The 17583-nt window shown below is 53.7% G+C and overlaps 1 protein-coding gene across 1 annotated transcript in view; it reads left to right on the plus strand.

Annotated features, from left to right (window-relative positions):
- Window positions 1-2689: 2689 nt before the first annotated feature.
- The window catches only part of fbxo4 (F-box protein 4), a 19342-nt gene continuing 4448 nt past the window's right edge, over window positions 2690-17583 (plus strand). The window contains exons 1-4 of the mRNA XM_038803915.1: window positions 2690-3317; window positions 6296-6522; window positions 9750-9970; window positions 12626-12701. Coding sequence (XP_038659843.1) covers window positions 3141-3317; window positions 6296-6522; window positions 9750-9970; window positions 12626-12701 — 701 coding nt within the window. The 5' untranslated portion in view covers window positions 2690-3140. The remainder of the gene's footprint in view (window positions 3318-6295; window positions 6523-9749; window positions 9971-12625; window positions 12702-17583) is intronic.

Genomic DNA, 17583 nt, shown 5'->3' on the forward strand with positions numbered 1-17583 from the left:
CTGGGGCAGCATAGTGGCTGGGGCACTATAGTGGCTGGGGCAGCATAGTGGCTGGAGCAGCATAGTGGCTGGGGCAGCATAGTGGCTGGAGCAGCATAGTGGCTGGGGCAGCATAGTGGCTGGGGCAGCATGGTGGCTGGGGCAGCATAGTGGCTGGGGCAGCATGGTGGCTGGCTGGGGCAGCATTGTGGCTGGGGCACCATAGTGGGTGGGGCAGCATGGTGGCTGGCTGGAGCAGCATAGTGACTGGCTGGGGCAGCATAGTGGCTGGGGCAGCATAGTGGCTGGGGCAGCATAGTGGCTGGGTGGGGCAGCATAGTGGCTGGGTGGGGCAGCATAGTGGCTGGGTGGGGCAGCATAGTGGCTGGGTGGGGCAGCATAGTGGCTGGCTGGGGCAGCATAGTGGCTGGGGCAGCATAGTGGCTGGCTGGAGCAGCATAGTGGCTGGGTGGGGCAGCATAGTGGCTGGGGCAGCATGGTGGCTGGCTGGGGCAGCATAGTGGCTGGGGCAGCATAGTGGCTGGCTGGGGCAGCATAGTGGCTGGGGCAGCACGGTGGCTGGGTGGCCGCGTAGTACAGGCCTGGGGGAGTCGCTGGCCGGGGGCCCATGATTGGGTCGCGGGGTCCACGGGGAACGAGTTAAGGCTGCGGAAGGAGACCTCCATCATGGTAGCAGCTTCCACAGTCGTTTCTAAATCCTGGGCCCCCTTTTCCAGCAGTCGTTGGCGCACATAGTTAGGCCTGAGGCCCGCTACAAAAACATCGCGTACCGCCAATTCCCTGTGTTCAGCCGGAGTAACCGCTTGATAATTACAGTCATTGGACAAATTGTTAAGTTCTCTTAGGAATTCGGCGAGTGATTCCGTAGGCTGCTGGCGGCGAGTCGTGAACACATGGCGAGCGTAAACCTCATTAATGGGCCTTACATACATTTTTTCGAGAACTGCTAGCGCTGCAGTATATGAACTGGCCGAGTTTAGTTGCGTAGAGATTCTGTGGCTCACCCTCGCGTGCAGTAGACTCAGCTTCTGATCCTCTGTCGTTTCGGCTGTGCTCGCTTCGGCCAGGTAGGCCTTAAGCACCGCAGCCAGTGGGAGAAGATTTCTTTAGCCTCTGCATCCTGCGGGTCGAGTTCCACGTGTCCAGGCTTGAGGGCCGATTCCATAATCGATCTTTACTGTTCTTAAGTCGATTAAATTGATGGAACCATCAATTCACCAGACTCGTGTTTCCGATGTGAATCTAGGCTTTAATCGACTTACTTCAGAGCCAGCCTGTTACCTGTCGATGAACTCGAAGTGACCCAGGCTGGCTCTGGACACGGATACTTATACAGCTGCACTAGGGGGAGGAGTCATGGGCGGAGCCAAGGGTGGAGCCCAGTACAAGTTTCTAAGTGCTCCCAGCGCTACTCCCGCTAGTGGTAGGACAGCGCTACTGCGCTTACAATAACAGTGTGAATTAACATATATATTAACATATATTACATTCACGACAGTCCTAAAACTAGAGAAGGAAATGGAGACAATAAAAGAGACATCAGTAGGAAGTGCAGCCTGTGAAATAAGGGAGAGTGGCCACAGACTCCGGGGCAATCACCAGGCCAAACAGAGACTGGCAATGGTGGTTGTCCCAACGGAGACTGTGATTGTGGATAATTACTGCCCTGGGCACCGGGTCGGAGAATCCCCGGGGGGGGGGGGGGGGGGACGCGAGAATCCCTCCCCGACGCCGGCTTCCCCAGTCTCCGGCGGTGATTCCCGGGCACCAGCAGGTTTGCCACCGCGCCAGTCAGGGGCCGATGACAGCGGCACCCCCGGCAATTCTCCGGGCCCCGATGGCGGGGGGGGGGGGGGGGGCACCACGGCCCACCCTGGCCCACGATCGGGGCCTATCGATCGGCCGGCGGGCTGGTTCCGTGGGGGCCTATTTTACTCTGCACCGGGCCCCTGCCGGGCTCCGCTATATTGCCCGGGGGCCGGCACGGAGAAGGGAACCCCCCGCGCATACGCGGAATCAGGCCGGCCGTTCCGCGCCGGCTGGAGCTACGGGGACCACTCCGGCGCCAACCCAGCCCCCTGGGAAGGGGAGCATTCCCCATTATCGAGGACCGTTGACGCCGGAGTGGTTGCGGCCGCTCCTCACGCCCGCGTGGGGACATGAGCCCCATTATTAGAGAATCCCGCCCAACGTTCTGCTAAATAAATCCCTTTGTCATTACCGCCACTGGCTTCCTCGGTCATTACACTCCCTGATCCAGGACGTTCCTGGCTGTGTGACTGTCTCCTATCCTGTGGATGTGCCCGAGCTCCGGAAGCCATCCCCGTTGGACGACACACCTGGGGGCTCTGCCTCTGTGACGACACTCACGTTCCTGATTTTAAACTATCGGGATGGATCCACAACGCTCCTCAGACAGCGAGGAGGGAAGTTGAACAACGCCATTAAAGTAGAAATCATCCCAAATCATTCCACAGCTGGGGGGGGGGGGGGTGGAAACAGGAAAAGAAAGGAAAGGTTGCTGTTTGCCAAGTCACAGGGGGTGAAGTCAGGACAGGAGAAAAGTTTGTTGAAGAAGGTGGTTGGTGAGCTGGAGCTGGGAAGGGAGGTGGAGCTGTTCAGGGAGGCTCTGCACAAATTCCAAATTCTTAACCAGTTTCATTCGACTTCAACTCCCAGAATACTCCAACATTCCTGCAAAACCCCATGACTTCCTGATGTCTGACTGGGAAGCACAGACGTGTAAAGTGGCAGCGTTTACAGGGCAGAGCGAAACTGGAGGAGGAAGAGAGTTCAGACACCCCGAGCGACAGTGGCAACGTGGGGCAGAGAGTGACCCACAAAGAGTCCCAGAGGAATGAAATTCGAGGGGGGGAGAGAGGGGTTGTGGCAGACAGAACTCTTTATTTTCCGACAGTTACGGTCATTTTGAAAAGGTAAAGGGCAGAATTGGGGAGCTGGCACCTGAGGGGGTTTGCTGCAGATCGCACTGCGGTGGGTGATGACACCGAGGGGCTGAGTGGGGGGGGGTGAGAGAGCAGCGAGAGCAGGGTGGCCCGTTTCTGCTGGGCGACACCTCAAACTGACTGAACAAAGTGGGGCGAGAGGAGCGGGGCGAGGTCCCAGATTCGAATTCAGAAATGGCGGGATACGAGGACGCGGAAAACGAGTGGAGCAGGATTGAGAAAGCGATCCGTACGAGCTTAAGGCATTTACGAGGCGGGTCCGTATGGATCAGCAGACGCCAGTCGGCGGAGAGGGCGCCGTTGGAGGGGCAGGGGGAGTCGGCAGAAGTGGCTGCCTTGCAGAGATTTCCGGTAAGTTCCTCTGTCTCAGCTCTGTCTCCCGGTGCAGGGGTGTCTTTGTGCAAAGCCAATCACATGTCTGATACTAGGGCAGCAGGGTAGCATGGTGGTTAGCATCAATGCTTCACAGCTCCAGGGTCCCAGGTTCGATTCCCGGCTTGGGTCACTGTCTGTGCGGAGTCTGCACGTTCTCCCCCTGTCTGCGTGGGTTTCCTCCGGGTGCTCCGGTTTCCTCCCACAGTCCAAAGATATGCGGATTAGGTGGATTGGCCGTGATAAATTGCCCTTAGTGTCCTAATAGTAAGGTTAAGGGGGGGGGTTGTTGGGTTACGGGTATAGGGTGGATACGTGGGTTTGAGTAGGGTGATCATGGCTCGGCACAACATTGAGGGCCGAAGGGCCTGTTCTGTGCTGTACTGTTCTATGTTCTATGTTCTACATCCTGACGTCAGTGTGAATTTAGCGGTCTGTAATTTAACATGACCATTTCATCTACAGTCCAATCACTGAGTCAGTTGTCTGAATTGCTGTTCAGTCTGTTTGGAGCTGGAATATAAAACATCACACCCACACTTTGGTAGGCAGGGTACTGACGGGTTTTTACGGGGGCGATCTACTGGCTGCGCCCCCCCCCCCCCCGAACGGGGGCACGACGCGGCCGGGAGACGCCCAGGCTGCAGTAGCTAGTCTCGCCCTAAAATGCAGCTCGCCTGATCTACCCGAGACGCTGGGATGTAACCCCGTTGCCTCGGAGACCTGAGGGGGAGCGACGTTCAGTACTGGTCCCCACATATGGGGGGGGATTGAAGGCCCCCGGGTAATTGTGTCTCTGGGAGGGTGACATCCTGACCCTACCAGCCTGTCACCCTGGCATTGCCACATGCCCCCCCCCCCCCACCACCACCTTAAAATAAGTCTTGGGCATAAAAATCGGGAGATTCTGAAACAAGAACAAAGTACGGTTCAGCACGGGAAGAGGCCCATCATTGCCCAAAGTTCTCCCAAGTCTGTAGTTTCGCGCCTGTCCATGTGATCCCTCACATTTCTGTGCTCCCAATGCTTTCCCCAGAAATATCTTTCGGTAACAAATCAGCAGAAACTGGATCAAGCCTCCCTCCGAGCCAGAGGAGAGGGTGCGAGTGAGATTCCAGTCAGTTCCCAGAGGGTAAAGGACACCATTTAAACCGCAGCAACTTAATCAGGTCAAAAAATACACAAGCTTGTGAACTGCAAGCGCTTGGCTGAAGGAAACCGCTGTCACGATATTTTGAAACCTCAACCACTAGTCTGTTTCTGCTTTGCGGAACACCTTCGCTTCCTCTGCAAGGGGAATGGGACCAAAGGTTATGGGGAGAAAGCAGGGTTAGGCTATTGAGTTGGATGATCAGCCATGATCGCAATGAGTGGCGGAGCGGGCTCGAAGGGCCGAATGGCCTCCTCCTGCTCCTATCTTCTATGTATCTATGTGTGTAAGCAGGACCCAACCTCCCGGTCCCTCGCCATTTCAACTCACCGTCCAGCTCGCACGTCCTCATGTCTGTTCTCGGCCTACTGCAAGGCTCCGGTAAAGCCCAACGCAAACTGGAAAATTAGGCCCATTACAAGCCTTCCGGGCTTGACATTGAGTTCAACAGCTTTAGACTGTGGATTCTCTCCTCCCTCTGGACTCCCCCTTTTGTTTTCTGGTATTCGATTCCCCCAGCTTGTCCCAACCCAACCCCTCCTGCACACGGCCACCACATTCTGCGATCGAACCTTTGCCATTATTAACACTCTTTAGCCAAGAGCACTGTTGTCAGCCCCTTCGTCTCATACAGTCACAGATATTTACAGCACAGAGAGAGGCCCTTCAGCCCATCGTGTCCATACTGGCCATCAAGCACCTATCTATTCCAATCCCATTTGCCAGCACTTGGCCCCTTGCCTTGTAGGCTGTGAATCAGAAGGAGGCCATTCGATCCATCGAGTCTGCACCAATGCTTGGACAGAGCATTCTACGCATGTCCACTTCCCCCGTCCCATCTCTGTAACCTAACCTGCATTCCCCTGGACACTCAGAGAAATTTATCATCTAAATGTTTCTTAATTGTTGTGAGGGTTCCCGCCTCTATCACCCTTTCAGGCCGCCAGTTCCAGATTCCCACCACCTGCTGGGTGAAAGAGATTTTCCTCAAATCCTCCCTAAATCTCCTGTCCCCCAGCTTAAATCTATGCTCACTGGTTATTGATCCCTTTGCTCAGGGGAAACGTTTCTTCCTATCCAGCCTATCAATGTCCCTCATAACTCTGTCCACCTCGATCAGGTCCTCCCTCGGCCTTCTCTGCTCCAAGGAAAACAACCCCAGGCGACCCAGCCTCTCTTCACAGCTGCAACGCTCCAGCCCAATCACATCCTGGGGAATCTCCCTCTGCATCCCCTCCAGCCCAGGCAACATCCTGGGGAATCTCCCTCCGCACCCTCTCCAGCCCAATCACATCCTGGTGAATCTCCCTCTGCGCCCTCTCCGGTCCAATCACATCCTTCCTACAGTGCAGTGACCAGAACAGCGCACAGTACTCTAGCTGTGGCCTAACCAGTGTTTTATACAGTTCCATCATAACCTCATGTCTTATGTCCATGCCATCTTTGTCAATCTCTCCTTCACTCTGACCGATCACAGACTTTCCATTCTGTCCCACCCCCTCTGAAGTATATAATTGATCACGTTTCCATTCCTCTTCAGGCTGCGGAAGGGTCGTACGCACTCGAGACGTTAACTGTGTTTCTCTCTCTCCACAGACGCTGTCAGACCTGCTGAGGTTATCTGACATTTTCTGGTTTTTGGTTGAGATTTCCAGCACCGCCGGAATTTTGCTTTTGTTTGAGAAAAACTAATTCTTCATTCCCCAATATTTCTTCTTGCGAACCGAGCCAAACTGTCATTCCCTTCCTCGCCCGAAACGTTAAAGCTTTACCATGGCTGATTGAAACCTCTGCCCTGGCCCCCTAGGTGGAGGTACAGCTGTACATTATGGCTTTACTGGCTCCGATCGATCTCTGCCGGTTGGGCTGCGTTAGCCGTTATTGGAATGCCGCCGTCCGCGACCCCCTGTTGTGGCGTTACTTCCTGCTGCGCGATCTTCCTGGTTGGAATTCCGTCGACCACCTCTCCCTGCCGGATGCAGCATTCCTGAGGAAATCACTGACGGAAGGCGCGGAGCAGGATTACATGACAGCGTGAGTGACACAACCCCTTGAAATAACCATGACCCTCGTACCCCAGAAAGAACCAGAACCAGGGGCGCAATTCTCCCCTCCCGGCGGGGCGGGGGGGGGGGGGGGGGGGGTCCCAGGGCGGGGGGGGGGGGGGGGACCCAGGGCGGGGGGGGGGTCCCAGGGCGGGGGCGGGGGGTCCCAGGGCGGGGGCGGGGGGGGGTCCCAGGGCGGGGGCGGGGGGGGACCCAGGGCGGGGGGGGGGGTCCCAGGGCGGGGGCGGGGGGGGGGGGTCCCAGGGCGGGGGAGGGGGGGGGTCCCAGTGTAGGTCCCAGGGTCCCAGCACCTTTAGGGGATAGGCCCGCGCTGGAGTGGCTCCCGCTCCGCCGACTGGCGCCAACGGCCTTTGGCGCCACGCTGATCGGCGTCGGGGCTGGCCGAAAGGCCTTCGCCGGTCTGCATGAGTCCGCGCATGTGTCGGAGCGTCAGCGGCCGCTGACGTCACCACCGGAGCATGCGCGGTGGAGGGCGTCTCTTCCGCCTCCGCCATGGTGGAGGCCGTGGCGGCGGCGGAAGAAAAAGAGTGCCCCCACGGCACAGGCCCGCCTGCCGATCGGTGGGTCCCGCTCGCGGGCCAGGCCACTGAGGGGGCACCCCCCGGGGTCCAATCGCCCCACGCCCCCCCCCCAGACCCCGGGGGCTCGCTCGCACTGCCAATCCTGCCGGCACAGAGGTGGTTTAAACCACGTCGGCGGGAGAGGCCTGACAGCGGCGGGACTTCGGCCCATCGTGGGCTGGAGAATCGCCGCGGGGGGCCCGCTGATCGCCGGATTTCCGGGTGGCGGAGAATTCCGGCCACGGCGAGGGCGGGATTTACGCCGGCCCCGGGCGATTCCCCGACCCTGTTGGAGGTCAGAGAATTCCGCCCCAGATGTCATCACCGCAGGCTCAGTTTTTACAAAGTTATTCTTCCTCGGGATTTGCCCGTTGCTGGGTGGGCCTGTTGCCCCCTCACAGCCCCTATCAGTGCGACAATCTTTACTCAATATCTACTGCCTGGTGGGCACTATTGCCGGGTGACACGGTAGCAGAGTGGTTAGCTTCACAGCGCCTGGGTCCCAGGTTCGATTCCCGGCTCGGGACATTCGTTGATCCACCTGGTGATCAACCTGGGGGCAATATAACCAGGAGCAGAGAATGACAGAGACATGAATGCATTAAATTAATGTTCAAAACTGTGACTGCTGGATTTCAATGCTGAAAAAGTGGGATATCGGAAAAGTGGCAGCACGGTAGCATTGTGGATAGCACAATTGCTTCACAGCTCCAGGGTCCCAGGTTCGATTCCGGCTTGGGTCACTGTCTATGTGGAGTCTGCACATCCTCCCCGTGTGTGCGTGGGTTTCCTCCGGGTGCTCCGGTTTCCTCCCACAGTCCAAAGATGTGCAGGTTAGGTGGATTGGCCGTGATAAATTGCCCTTAGTGTCCAAAATTGCCCTTAGTGTTGGGTGGGGTTACTGGGTTATGGGGATAGGGTGGAGGTGCTGACCTTGGGTAGGATGCTCTTTCCAGGAGCCGGTGCAGACTCGATGGGCCGAATGGCCTCCTTCTGCACTGTAAATTCGATGATGAATTCTATGATGAAAAGTTCTTTCACAGGATGTGAAAGAAGGGAGGGAGGCAGAAGATGGGAAATTATAGGCCGATTAGCCTGACTTTGGTCATTGGTAAGATTTTAGAGTCTGTTATTAAAGATGAGATCGCGGAGTACTTGGAAGTGCATGGTAAAATAGGACTGAGACAACACGGCTTCGTCAAGGGGAGGACACGTCTGACAAATCTGTTAGAGTTCTTTGATCGGGGCTGGTTTAGCACACTGGGCTAAATCGCTGGCTTTGAAAGCAGACCAAGGCAGGCCAGCAGCACGGTTCAATTCCCGTACCAGCCTCCCCTGAACAGGCGCCGGAATGTGGCGACTAGGGGCTTTTCACAGTAACTTCATTGAAGCCTACTCGTGGCAATAAGCAATTTCTTTGAGGCGGTAACAAGCACGTTAGACAAAGGAGAACCAGTGGACGTGATTTATTTAGATTTCCAGATTTAGATTGACAAGGTGCCGCATAGGAGACTGTTAAATAAGTTAAGAGCCCATGGTGTTCAGGGTAAGATCCTGGCATGGATAGAGGATTGGCTGACTGGCAGAAGGCAGAGAGTGGGGATAAAGGGGTCTTTTTCAGGATGGCAGCCGGTGACTAGTGGTGTGACTCGGGGTCTGTTCTGGGACCACAACATTTCACAATATACATTAATGATCTGGAGGAAGGAACTGAAGGCACTGTTGCTAAATTTGCAGATGATACAAAAATCTGGAGAGGGACAGGTAGTATTGAGGAAGCGAGGGGGCCGCAGAAGGATTTGGACAATTTAGGAGAGTGGGCAATGAAGTGGCAGATGGAATAGAATGTGCAAAAGTGTGAGGTTATGCACTTTGGAAGGAGGAATGGAGGCAGAGACTATTTTCTAAATGGGGAAATGCTTAGGAAATCAGAAGCACAAAGGGACTTGGGAGTCCTTGTTCACAATTCTCTCAAGGTTAATGTGCAGGTTCAGTCGGAAGTTAGGAAGGCAAATGCAATGTTAGCATTCGTGTCAAGAGGGCTAGAATACAAGACCAGGGATGTACTTCTGAGGCTGTATAAGGCTCTGGTCAGACCCCATTTGGAGTATTGTGAGCAGTTTTGGGCCCTGTATCTAAGGAAGGATGTGCTGGCCTTGGAAAGGGTCCAGAGGAGGTTCACAAGAATGATCCCTGGAATGAAGAACTTGTCGTATGAGGAACGGTTGAGGACTCTGGGTCTGTACACGTTGGAGTTTAAAAGGATGAGGGGGGATCTTATTGAAACTTACAGGATACTGCGAGGCCTGGATAGAGTGGACGTGGAGAGAATGTTTCCATTTGTAGGAAAGGGGCCCGGTTGAACCCCATCGTGTCCTCTCTCTCTCTCTCTCTCTCTCTGTCAGTTGGTTCCTGTCTGGCCTACCTTCTACACAATATGGTTACCAGCCCCGCAGTTGGTAGGGAGCTCACAGTACTCGAGCCACAGGGGGGAAAAAATCGACTCCGTCCCTTGTGTCCCGTGCAGGTTATTCCACTTTTCATCCTTCTTGTGTTTTACGCTTTGGGCTGGTGTCGCTTCTCGAGTGTGACCAGGATGTGAATAAACGATGACTGCACCTTTCTTCACGGGCAGGTACTTGAGGAGCTCTCCTGAGGGGAGGAAGCACTGGAAACTGAGTCATCCGGCCTCCAGCTCCATGACCTCGTTCTTCTACTCGCTGGTGCCTCAGGCAGAACCCCGCTTTGCGATGTTTGGTCCTGGTTTGGAACAGCTGGATTCCTCTCTGGTCACCAAGATGATGAATTCTCCCGGGCTGCTGCCTCTTGCGACATTACCACAGAGGCAGATTGATGGTATGTTACCTGACGCGAATGATTCCCCTAAATAGTCATTCTCGGTGTCTGAGCCTAGGCAGAAACAGTAAACCACAACAATTTCTTATTTATACAGAACCCCTAGTATTGGAAAACCCCCCCAAAGTGTTTCACAGGAGCGTGAAGAAGGGTTTAACCTCAAGCCCCATTAAGGAGATATTAGGTCAGGTGACCCAAAGACTGGTCAGTGAGGTAGAATCTATTGAACATCATAAAGCAGGAAAGTGTGGCACAGAGACGGAGGGCTGGATTCTCTGTTTGGGAAACGAAGTCCCGATGCCGACGTGAAAACGGTGATGTTTTACACCAGGAAAACAGGCCCGAATCAGCCACCGATTCCCTGCTGTGGGGGGAGGGGGGGGGGGGGGGGGGGTGGGGGTAGCAGCCAGGCGGTGTAGAGCTTCCCAGCTCTAGCTGCCGATATGGCCCAGAGCATTGCCGGGCCCGTGGACGCTCAGGCAGCACCTTCCAAAGTCACGGCCACTACCATCTAGAAGGACAAGGGCAGCAGATACCTGGGAACCCCACCACCTGGAGGTTCCCCTCCAAGTCACTCCCCACCCTGACTGGGAAATATATCGGCCGTTCCTTCACTGTCGCTGGGGCAACAGCCTGGAACTCCCTCCCTAACAGCACAGTGGGTGTACCTACACCTCAGGGACTGCAGCGGCTCAAGAAGGCAGCTCACCCACCACCTTCTGAAGGGCAACTAGTAATGGGCAATAAATGCTGGGGCTGGATAGCGACGGCCACATCCCATAAATGAGTGAAACAAAAACACATTTCACTCACACACACACTCACACACACTCACACACACTCACACTCACACACACTCACACTCACACACACTCACACTCACACACACTCACACACACTCACACTCACACACACTCACGCTCACACACTCACACACACACACTCACACACTCACACACACACTCACACACACACACTCACACACACTCACACACACACACTCACTCACACTCACTCACACTCACTCACACACACTCACACTCACTCACACACACACATCTCACTCACACACTCACACACACACACACTCACACACACACACACTCACACTCACACACACTCACACTCACACACACACACTCACACACACTCACACTCACACACACACTCACTCACACTCACTCACACACACACATCTCACTCACACACACACTCACACACACACTCACACACACACTCACACACACACACACACACACACTCACACACACTCACACACACTCACACACTCACACACACACACACTCACTCACTCACACTCACTCACACACACACATCTCACTCACACACACACTCACACACTCACACACACACACATCTCACTCACACACACACTCACACTCACACACACACACACACACACTCACACACACTCACACTCACTCACACTCACTCACACTCACACACACACTCACACACACACACTCACACTCACACACACTCACACACACTCACACACACACACTCACACTCACACACATCTCACACTCACACACACACACACATCTCACTCACACACACACTCACACACACACTCACACACACACACACTCACACACACTCACACACACACACACTCACACACACTCACACACACTCACACTCACACACACACACTCACTCACACTCACTCACACACACACATCTCACTCACACACACACTCACACACACACACATCTCACTCACACACACACTCACACACACACTCACACACACACACACACTCACACACACTCACACTCACTCACACTCACTCACACTCACTCTCACACACACACTCACACACACACACTCACACACACACACTCACACACACTCACACACACTCACACACACACACTCACACTCACACACATCTCACACTCACACACACACACATCACACACACACACACTCACACACACACTCACACACACACATCTCACACACACACTCACACACACATCTCACACTCACACACACTCACACACACACACACACACTCACACACACACTCACACACACACTCACACACACACACATCTCACACACACTCACACACACACACACCTCACACTCACACACACTCACACACACACACACACTCACACACACTCACACACACACACACACCTCACACTCACACACACTCACACACACACACACACTCACACACACACACACATCTCACACTCACACTCACACTCACACACCTCACCATTCCAAAGATTCACCAACCTTTGCGCACAGTAATGTCTCCACATCTCAGTCCTATGATCGGCTCATGATCCTCACACTGCACCCCCCCCCCCCCCCTTCGGTATTCCAGGTTTCCTGACCAGCGTAAACAATCTCTCGGCCTCCACACTATCAAACCCCCCCTCAGAACAGTTGTCCGTTTCCACGGGATTGCATCCCATTCTTCGAAAGTCCGCAGGATACAAACCCAATTTAGTCAGCCTCTCCTCATTGGACGAGCCCAGTGAGGGAGGCACAGAAATGAATTTCCCATCTCCGCGTTCATGCTGCGTTGATCTTTATCGATCCAGATTGTTTCTGTTCAGCGATGTTATCTGGTGACATCGTCCTCCTCAGCTGTTCCCTTTCCCTTTCAGGAATTGGGTCAGGAATCAGCTTCTTATTCAACAGCACGAACAAGTTTAACATTCTGACTTTATATTCAACAACCTGGTAAGTAATTGTTGCTGAGGAATGGAAGGATTTGGCCTGGGAACGAGAGTGGGTCATTCAGCCCTCTGACTCTGTTACCTCATTAACTAGCAGTAGTTAGCAGATGTACCATTTTAGTTAATGTTGGTGGGGGACAGTTTGTCAGGGGACAGCAGAGGAAGCCGAGTCCATGGCACCATGTTGGGGGGGGGGGGGGGGGGGGGGGGGGCTGCTGCACGGAGGGAAGGTAGAGGATTGGCAGGGGTACACGGACAGGGTATGCAATAGGTAGGGGATCAGACAGGCATCCGAAAAAGAGACTCCAGGATGGTGCAGATAAAAACATGCTCCTAAAACAAATAGGCCAGAATGCAAAATAAAACTAAGGTGGCTAACAAGATGAAAAAGACAAGTCTGAAGGCTTTGTGTCTTGATGCGCGAAGCATTCACAATAAATTAGCAGCACAAACAGATGCAGAGGTTTCTGATAGAGCTATAATTACAGAAACATGGCGGCACGGTTCCCAAGGATGGGAACTGAACATCCAGGAGTATTCGTTATTTCAGTAGGACAGACAAAAAGGGAAAGGAGGTGGGGTAGCATTATTAGTAAAGAAAGAAATCAATGCAATCGTGAGAAAGAATATTGGCTCAGAAAATGATGATGTGGGAGAGCTCCCTCCATACTGTCCCCATCAAACACTCCCAGGACAGGTACAGCACGGGGTTAGATACAGAGTAAAGCTCCCTCCATACTGTCCCCATCAAACACTCCCAGGACAGGTACAGCATGGGGTTAGATACAGAGTAAAGCTCCCACCACACTGTCCCCATCAAACACTCCCAGGACAGGTACAGCACGGGGTTAGATACAGAGTAAAGCTCCCTCTGCACTGTCCCCATCAAACACTCCCAGGACAGGTACAGCACGGGGTTAGATACAGAGTAAAGCTCCCTCTACACTGTCCCTATCAAACACTCCCAGGACAGGTACAGTACGGGGTTAGATACAGAGTAAAGCTCCTTCTACACTGCCCCCATCAAACATTCCCAGGACAGGTACAGCACGGGGCCAGATACAGAGTAAAGCTCCCTCTACACTGTCCCCATCAAACACTCCCAGGACAGGTACAGCACGGGGTTAGATACAGAGTAAAGCTCCCTCTGCACTGTCCCCATCAAACACTCCCAGGACAGGTACAGCACGGGGTTAGATACAGAGTAAAGCTCCCTCTACACTGTCCCTATCAAACACTCCCAGGACAGGTACAGTACGGGGTTAGATACAGAGTAAAGCTCCTTCTACACTGCCCCCATCAAACATTCCCAGGACAGGTACAGCACGGGGCCAGATACAGAGTAAAGCTCCCTCTACACTGTCCCCATCAAACACTCCCAGGACAGGTACAGCACGGGGTTAGATACAGAGTAAAGCTCCCTCCACACTGTCCCCATCAAACACTCCCAGGACAGGTACAGCACGGGGTTAGATACAGAGTAAAGCTCCCTCTACACTGTCCCCATCAAACACTCCCAGGACAGGTACAGCACGGGGTTAGATACAGAGTAAAGCTCCCTCCACACTGTCCCCATCAAATACTCCCAGGACAGGTACAGCACAGAGTTAGATACAGAGTAAAGCTCCCTCTACACTGTCCCCATCAAACACTCCCAGGCAGGTACAGCACGGGGTTAGATACAGAGTAAAGATCCCTCTACACTGTCCCCATCAACACTCCCAGGACAGGTACAGCACGGGGTTAGATACAGATAAAGCTCCCTCTACACTGTCCCCATCAAACACACCCAGGACAGGTACAGCACAGGGTTAGATACAGAGTAAAGCTCCCTCTACATTGTCCCCATCAAACACTCCCAGGACAGGTACAGCACGGTGTTAGATACAGAGTAAAGCTCCTTCTACACTGTCCCCATCAAACACTCCCAGGACAGGTACAGCACGGGGTTAGATACAGAGTAAAGCTCCCTCAACACTGTCCCCATCAAACACTCCCAGGACAGGTACAACAGGGGGTTAGATACAGAGTAAAGCTCCCTCTACACTGTCCCCATCAAACACTCCCAGGACAGGTACAGCACGGGGTTAGATACAGAGTAACGCTCCCTCTACACTGTCCCCATCAAACACTCCCAGGACAGGCACAGCACGGGGTTAGATACAGAGTAAAGCTCCCTCCACACTGTCCCCATCAAACACTCCCAGGACAGGCACAGCACGGGGTTAGATACAGAGTAAAGCTCCCTCCACACTGTCCCCGTCAAACACTCCCAGGACAGGTACAGCACGGGGTTAGATACAGAGTAAAGCTCCCTCCACACTGTCCCCGTCAAACACTCCCAGGACAGGAACAGCACGGGGTTAGATACAGAGTAAAGCTCCCTCTACACTGTCCCCATCAAACACTCCCGGGACAGGTACAGCACGGGGTTAGATACAGAGTAAAGCTCCCTCTACACTGTCCCCATCAAACACTCCCACAACAGGGACAGCACGGGGTTAGATACAGAGTAAAGCTCCCTCCACACTGTCCCCATCAAACACTCCCAGGAAAGGTACAGCACAGGGTTAGATACAGAGTAAAGCTCCCACTACACTGTCCCCATCAAACACTCCCAGGACAGGTACAGCACGGGGTTAGATACAGAGTAAAGGTCCCACTGCACTGTCCCCATCAAACACTCCCAGGACAGGTACAGCACGGGGTTAGATACAGAGTAAAGCTCCCACTACACTGTCCCCATCAAACACTCCCAGGACAGGTACAGCACAGGGTTAGATACAGAGTAAAGCTCACTCTACACTGCCCCCATCAAACATTCCCAGGGCAGGTACAGCACAGTGTTAGATACAGAGAAAAGCTTCCTCTACACTGTCTCCATCCAACACTCCCAGGACAGGTACAGCACGGGGTTAGATACAGAGTAAAGCTCCCTCTACACTATCCCCATCAAACACTCCCAGGCAAGTACAGCACGGGGTTAGATACAGAGTAAAGCTCCCTCTACACTGTCCCCATCAAACACTCCCAGGACAGGTACAGCACGGGGTCAGATACAGAGTAAAGCTCCCTCTACACGGTCCCCATCAAACACTCCCAGGACAGGTACAGCACAGGGTTAGATACAGAGTAAAGCTCCCTCTACACTGTCCCCATCAAACACTCCCAGGACAGGTACAGCACGGGGTTAGATACAGAGTAAAGCTCCCACTGCACTGTCCCCATCAAACACTCCCAGGCAGGTACAGCACGGGGTTAGATACAGAGTAAAGCTCCCTCTACATTGTCCCCATCAAACACTCCCAGGACAGGTACAGCACGGGGTCAGATACAGAGTAAAGCTCCCTCTACACGGTCCCCATCAAACACTCCCAGGACAGGTACAGCACAGGGTTAGATACAGAGTAAAGCTCCCTCTACACTGTCCCCATCAAACACTCCCAGGACAGGTACAGCACGGGTTAGATACAGAGTAAAGCTCCCTCTACACTGTCCCCATCAAACACTCCCAGGACAGGTACAGCACAGGGTTAGATACAGAGTAAAGCTCCCTCTACACTGTCCCCATCAAACACTCCCAGGACAGGTACAGCACGGGTTTAGATACAGAGTAAAGCTCCCTCTACACTGTCCCCATCAAACACTCCCAGGACAGGTACAGCACAGGGTTAGATACAGAGTAAAGCTCCCTCTACACTGCCCCCATCAAACATTCCCAGGGCAGGTACAGCACAGTGTTAGATACAGAGTAAAGCTCCCTCTACACTGTCCCATCAAACACTCCCAGGACAGGTACAGCACGGGGTTAGATACAGAGTAAAGCTCCCTCTACACTGTCCCCATCAAACACTCCCAGGGCAGGTACAGCACGGGGTTAGACACAGAGTAAAGCTCCCTCTACATTGTCCCCATCAAACACTCCCAGGACAGGTACAGCACGGGGTCAGATACAGAGTAAAGCTCCCTCTACACGGTCCCCATCAAACACTCCCAGGACAGGTACAGCACAGGGTTAGATACAGAGTAAAGCTCCCTCTACACTGTCCCCATCAAACACTCCCAGGACAGGTACAGCACGGGGTTAGATACAGAGTAAAGCTCCCTCTACACTGTCCCCATCAAACACTCCCAGGACAGGTACAGCACGGGGTTAGATACAGAGTAAAGCTCCCTCTACACTGCCCCCATCAAACATTCCCAGGGCAGGTACAGCACAGTGTTAGATACAGAGAAAAGCTTCCTCTACACTGTCTCCATCCAACACTCCCAGGACAGGTACAGCACGGGGTTAGATACAGAGTAAAGCTCCCTCTACACTATCCCCATCAAACACTCCCAGGCAAGTACAGCACGGGGTTAGATACAGAGTAAAGCTCCCTCTACACTGTCCCCATCAAACACTCCCAGGACAGGTACAGCACGGGGTTAGATACAGAGTAAAGCTCCCTCTACACGGTCCCCATCAAACACTCCCAGGACAGGTACAGCACAGGGTTAGATACAGAGTAAAGCTCCCTCTACACTGTCCCCATCAAACACTCCCAGGACAGGTACAGCACGGGGTTAGATACAGAGTAAAGCTCCCACTGCACTGTCCCCATCAAACACTCCCAGGCAGGTACAGCACGGGGTTAGATACAGAGTAAAGCTCCCTCTATATTGTCCCCATCAAACACTCCCAGGACAGGTACAGCACGGGGTCAGATACAGAGTAAAGCTCCCTCTACACGGTCCCCATCAAACACTCCCAGGACAGGTACAGCACAGGGTTAGATACAGAGTAAAGCTCCCTCTACACTGTCCCCATCAAACACTCCCAGGACAGGTACAGCACGGGTTAGATACAGAGTAAAGCTCCCTCTACACTGTCCCCATCAAACACT

The sequence above is a fragment of the Scyliorhinus canicula genome, chromosome 8 (genome assembly GCF_902713615.1).
Source record: "Scyliorhinus canicula chromosome 8, sScyCan1.1, whole genome shotgun sequence".
Taxonomy (NCBI): domain Eukaryota; kingdom Metazoa; phylum Chordata; class Chondrichthyes; order Carcharhiniformes; family Scyliorhinidae; genus Scyliorhinus; species Scyliorhinus canicula.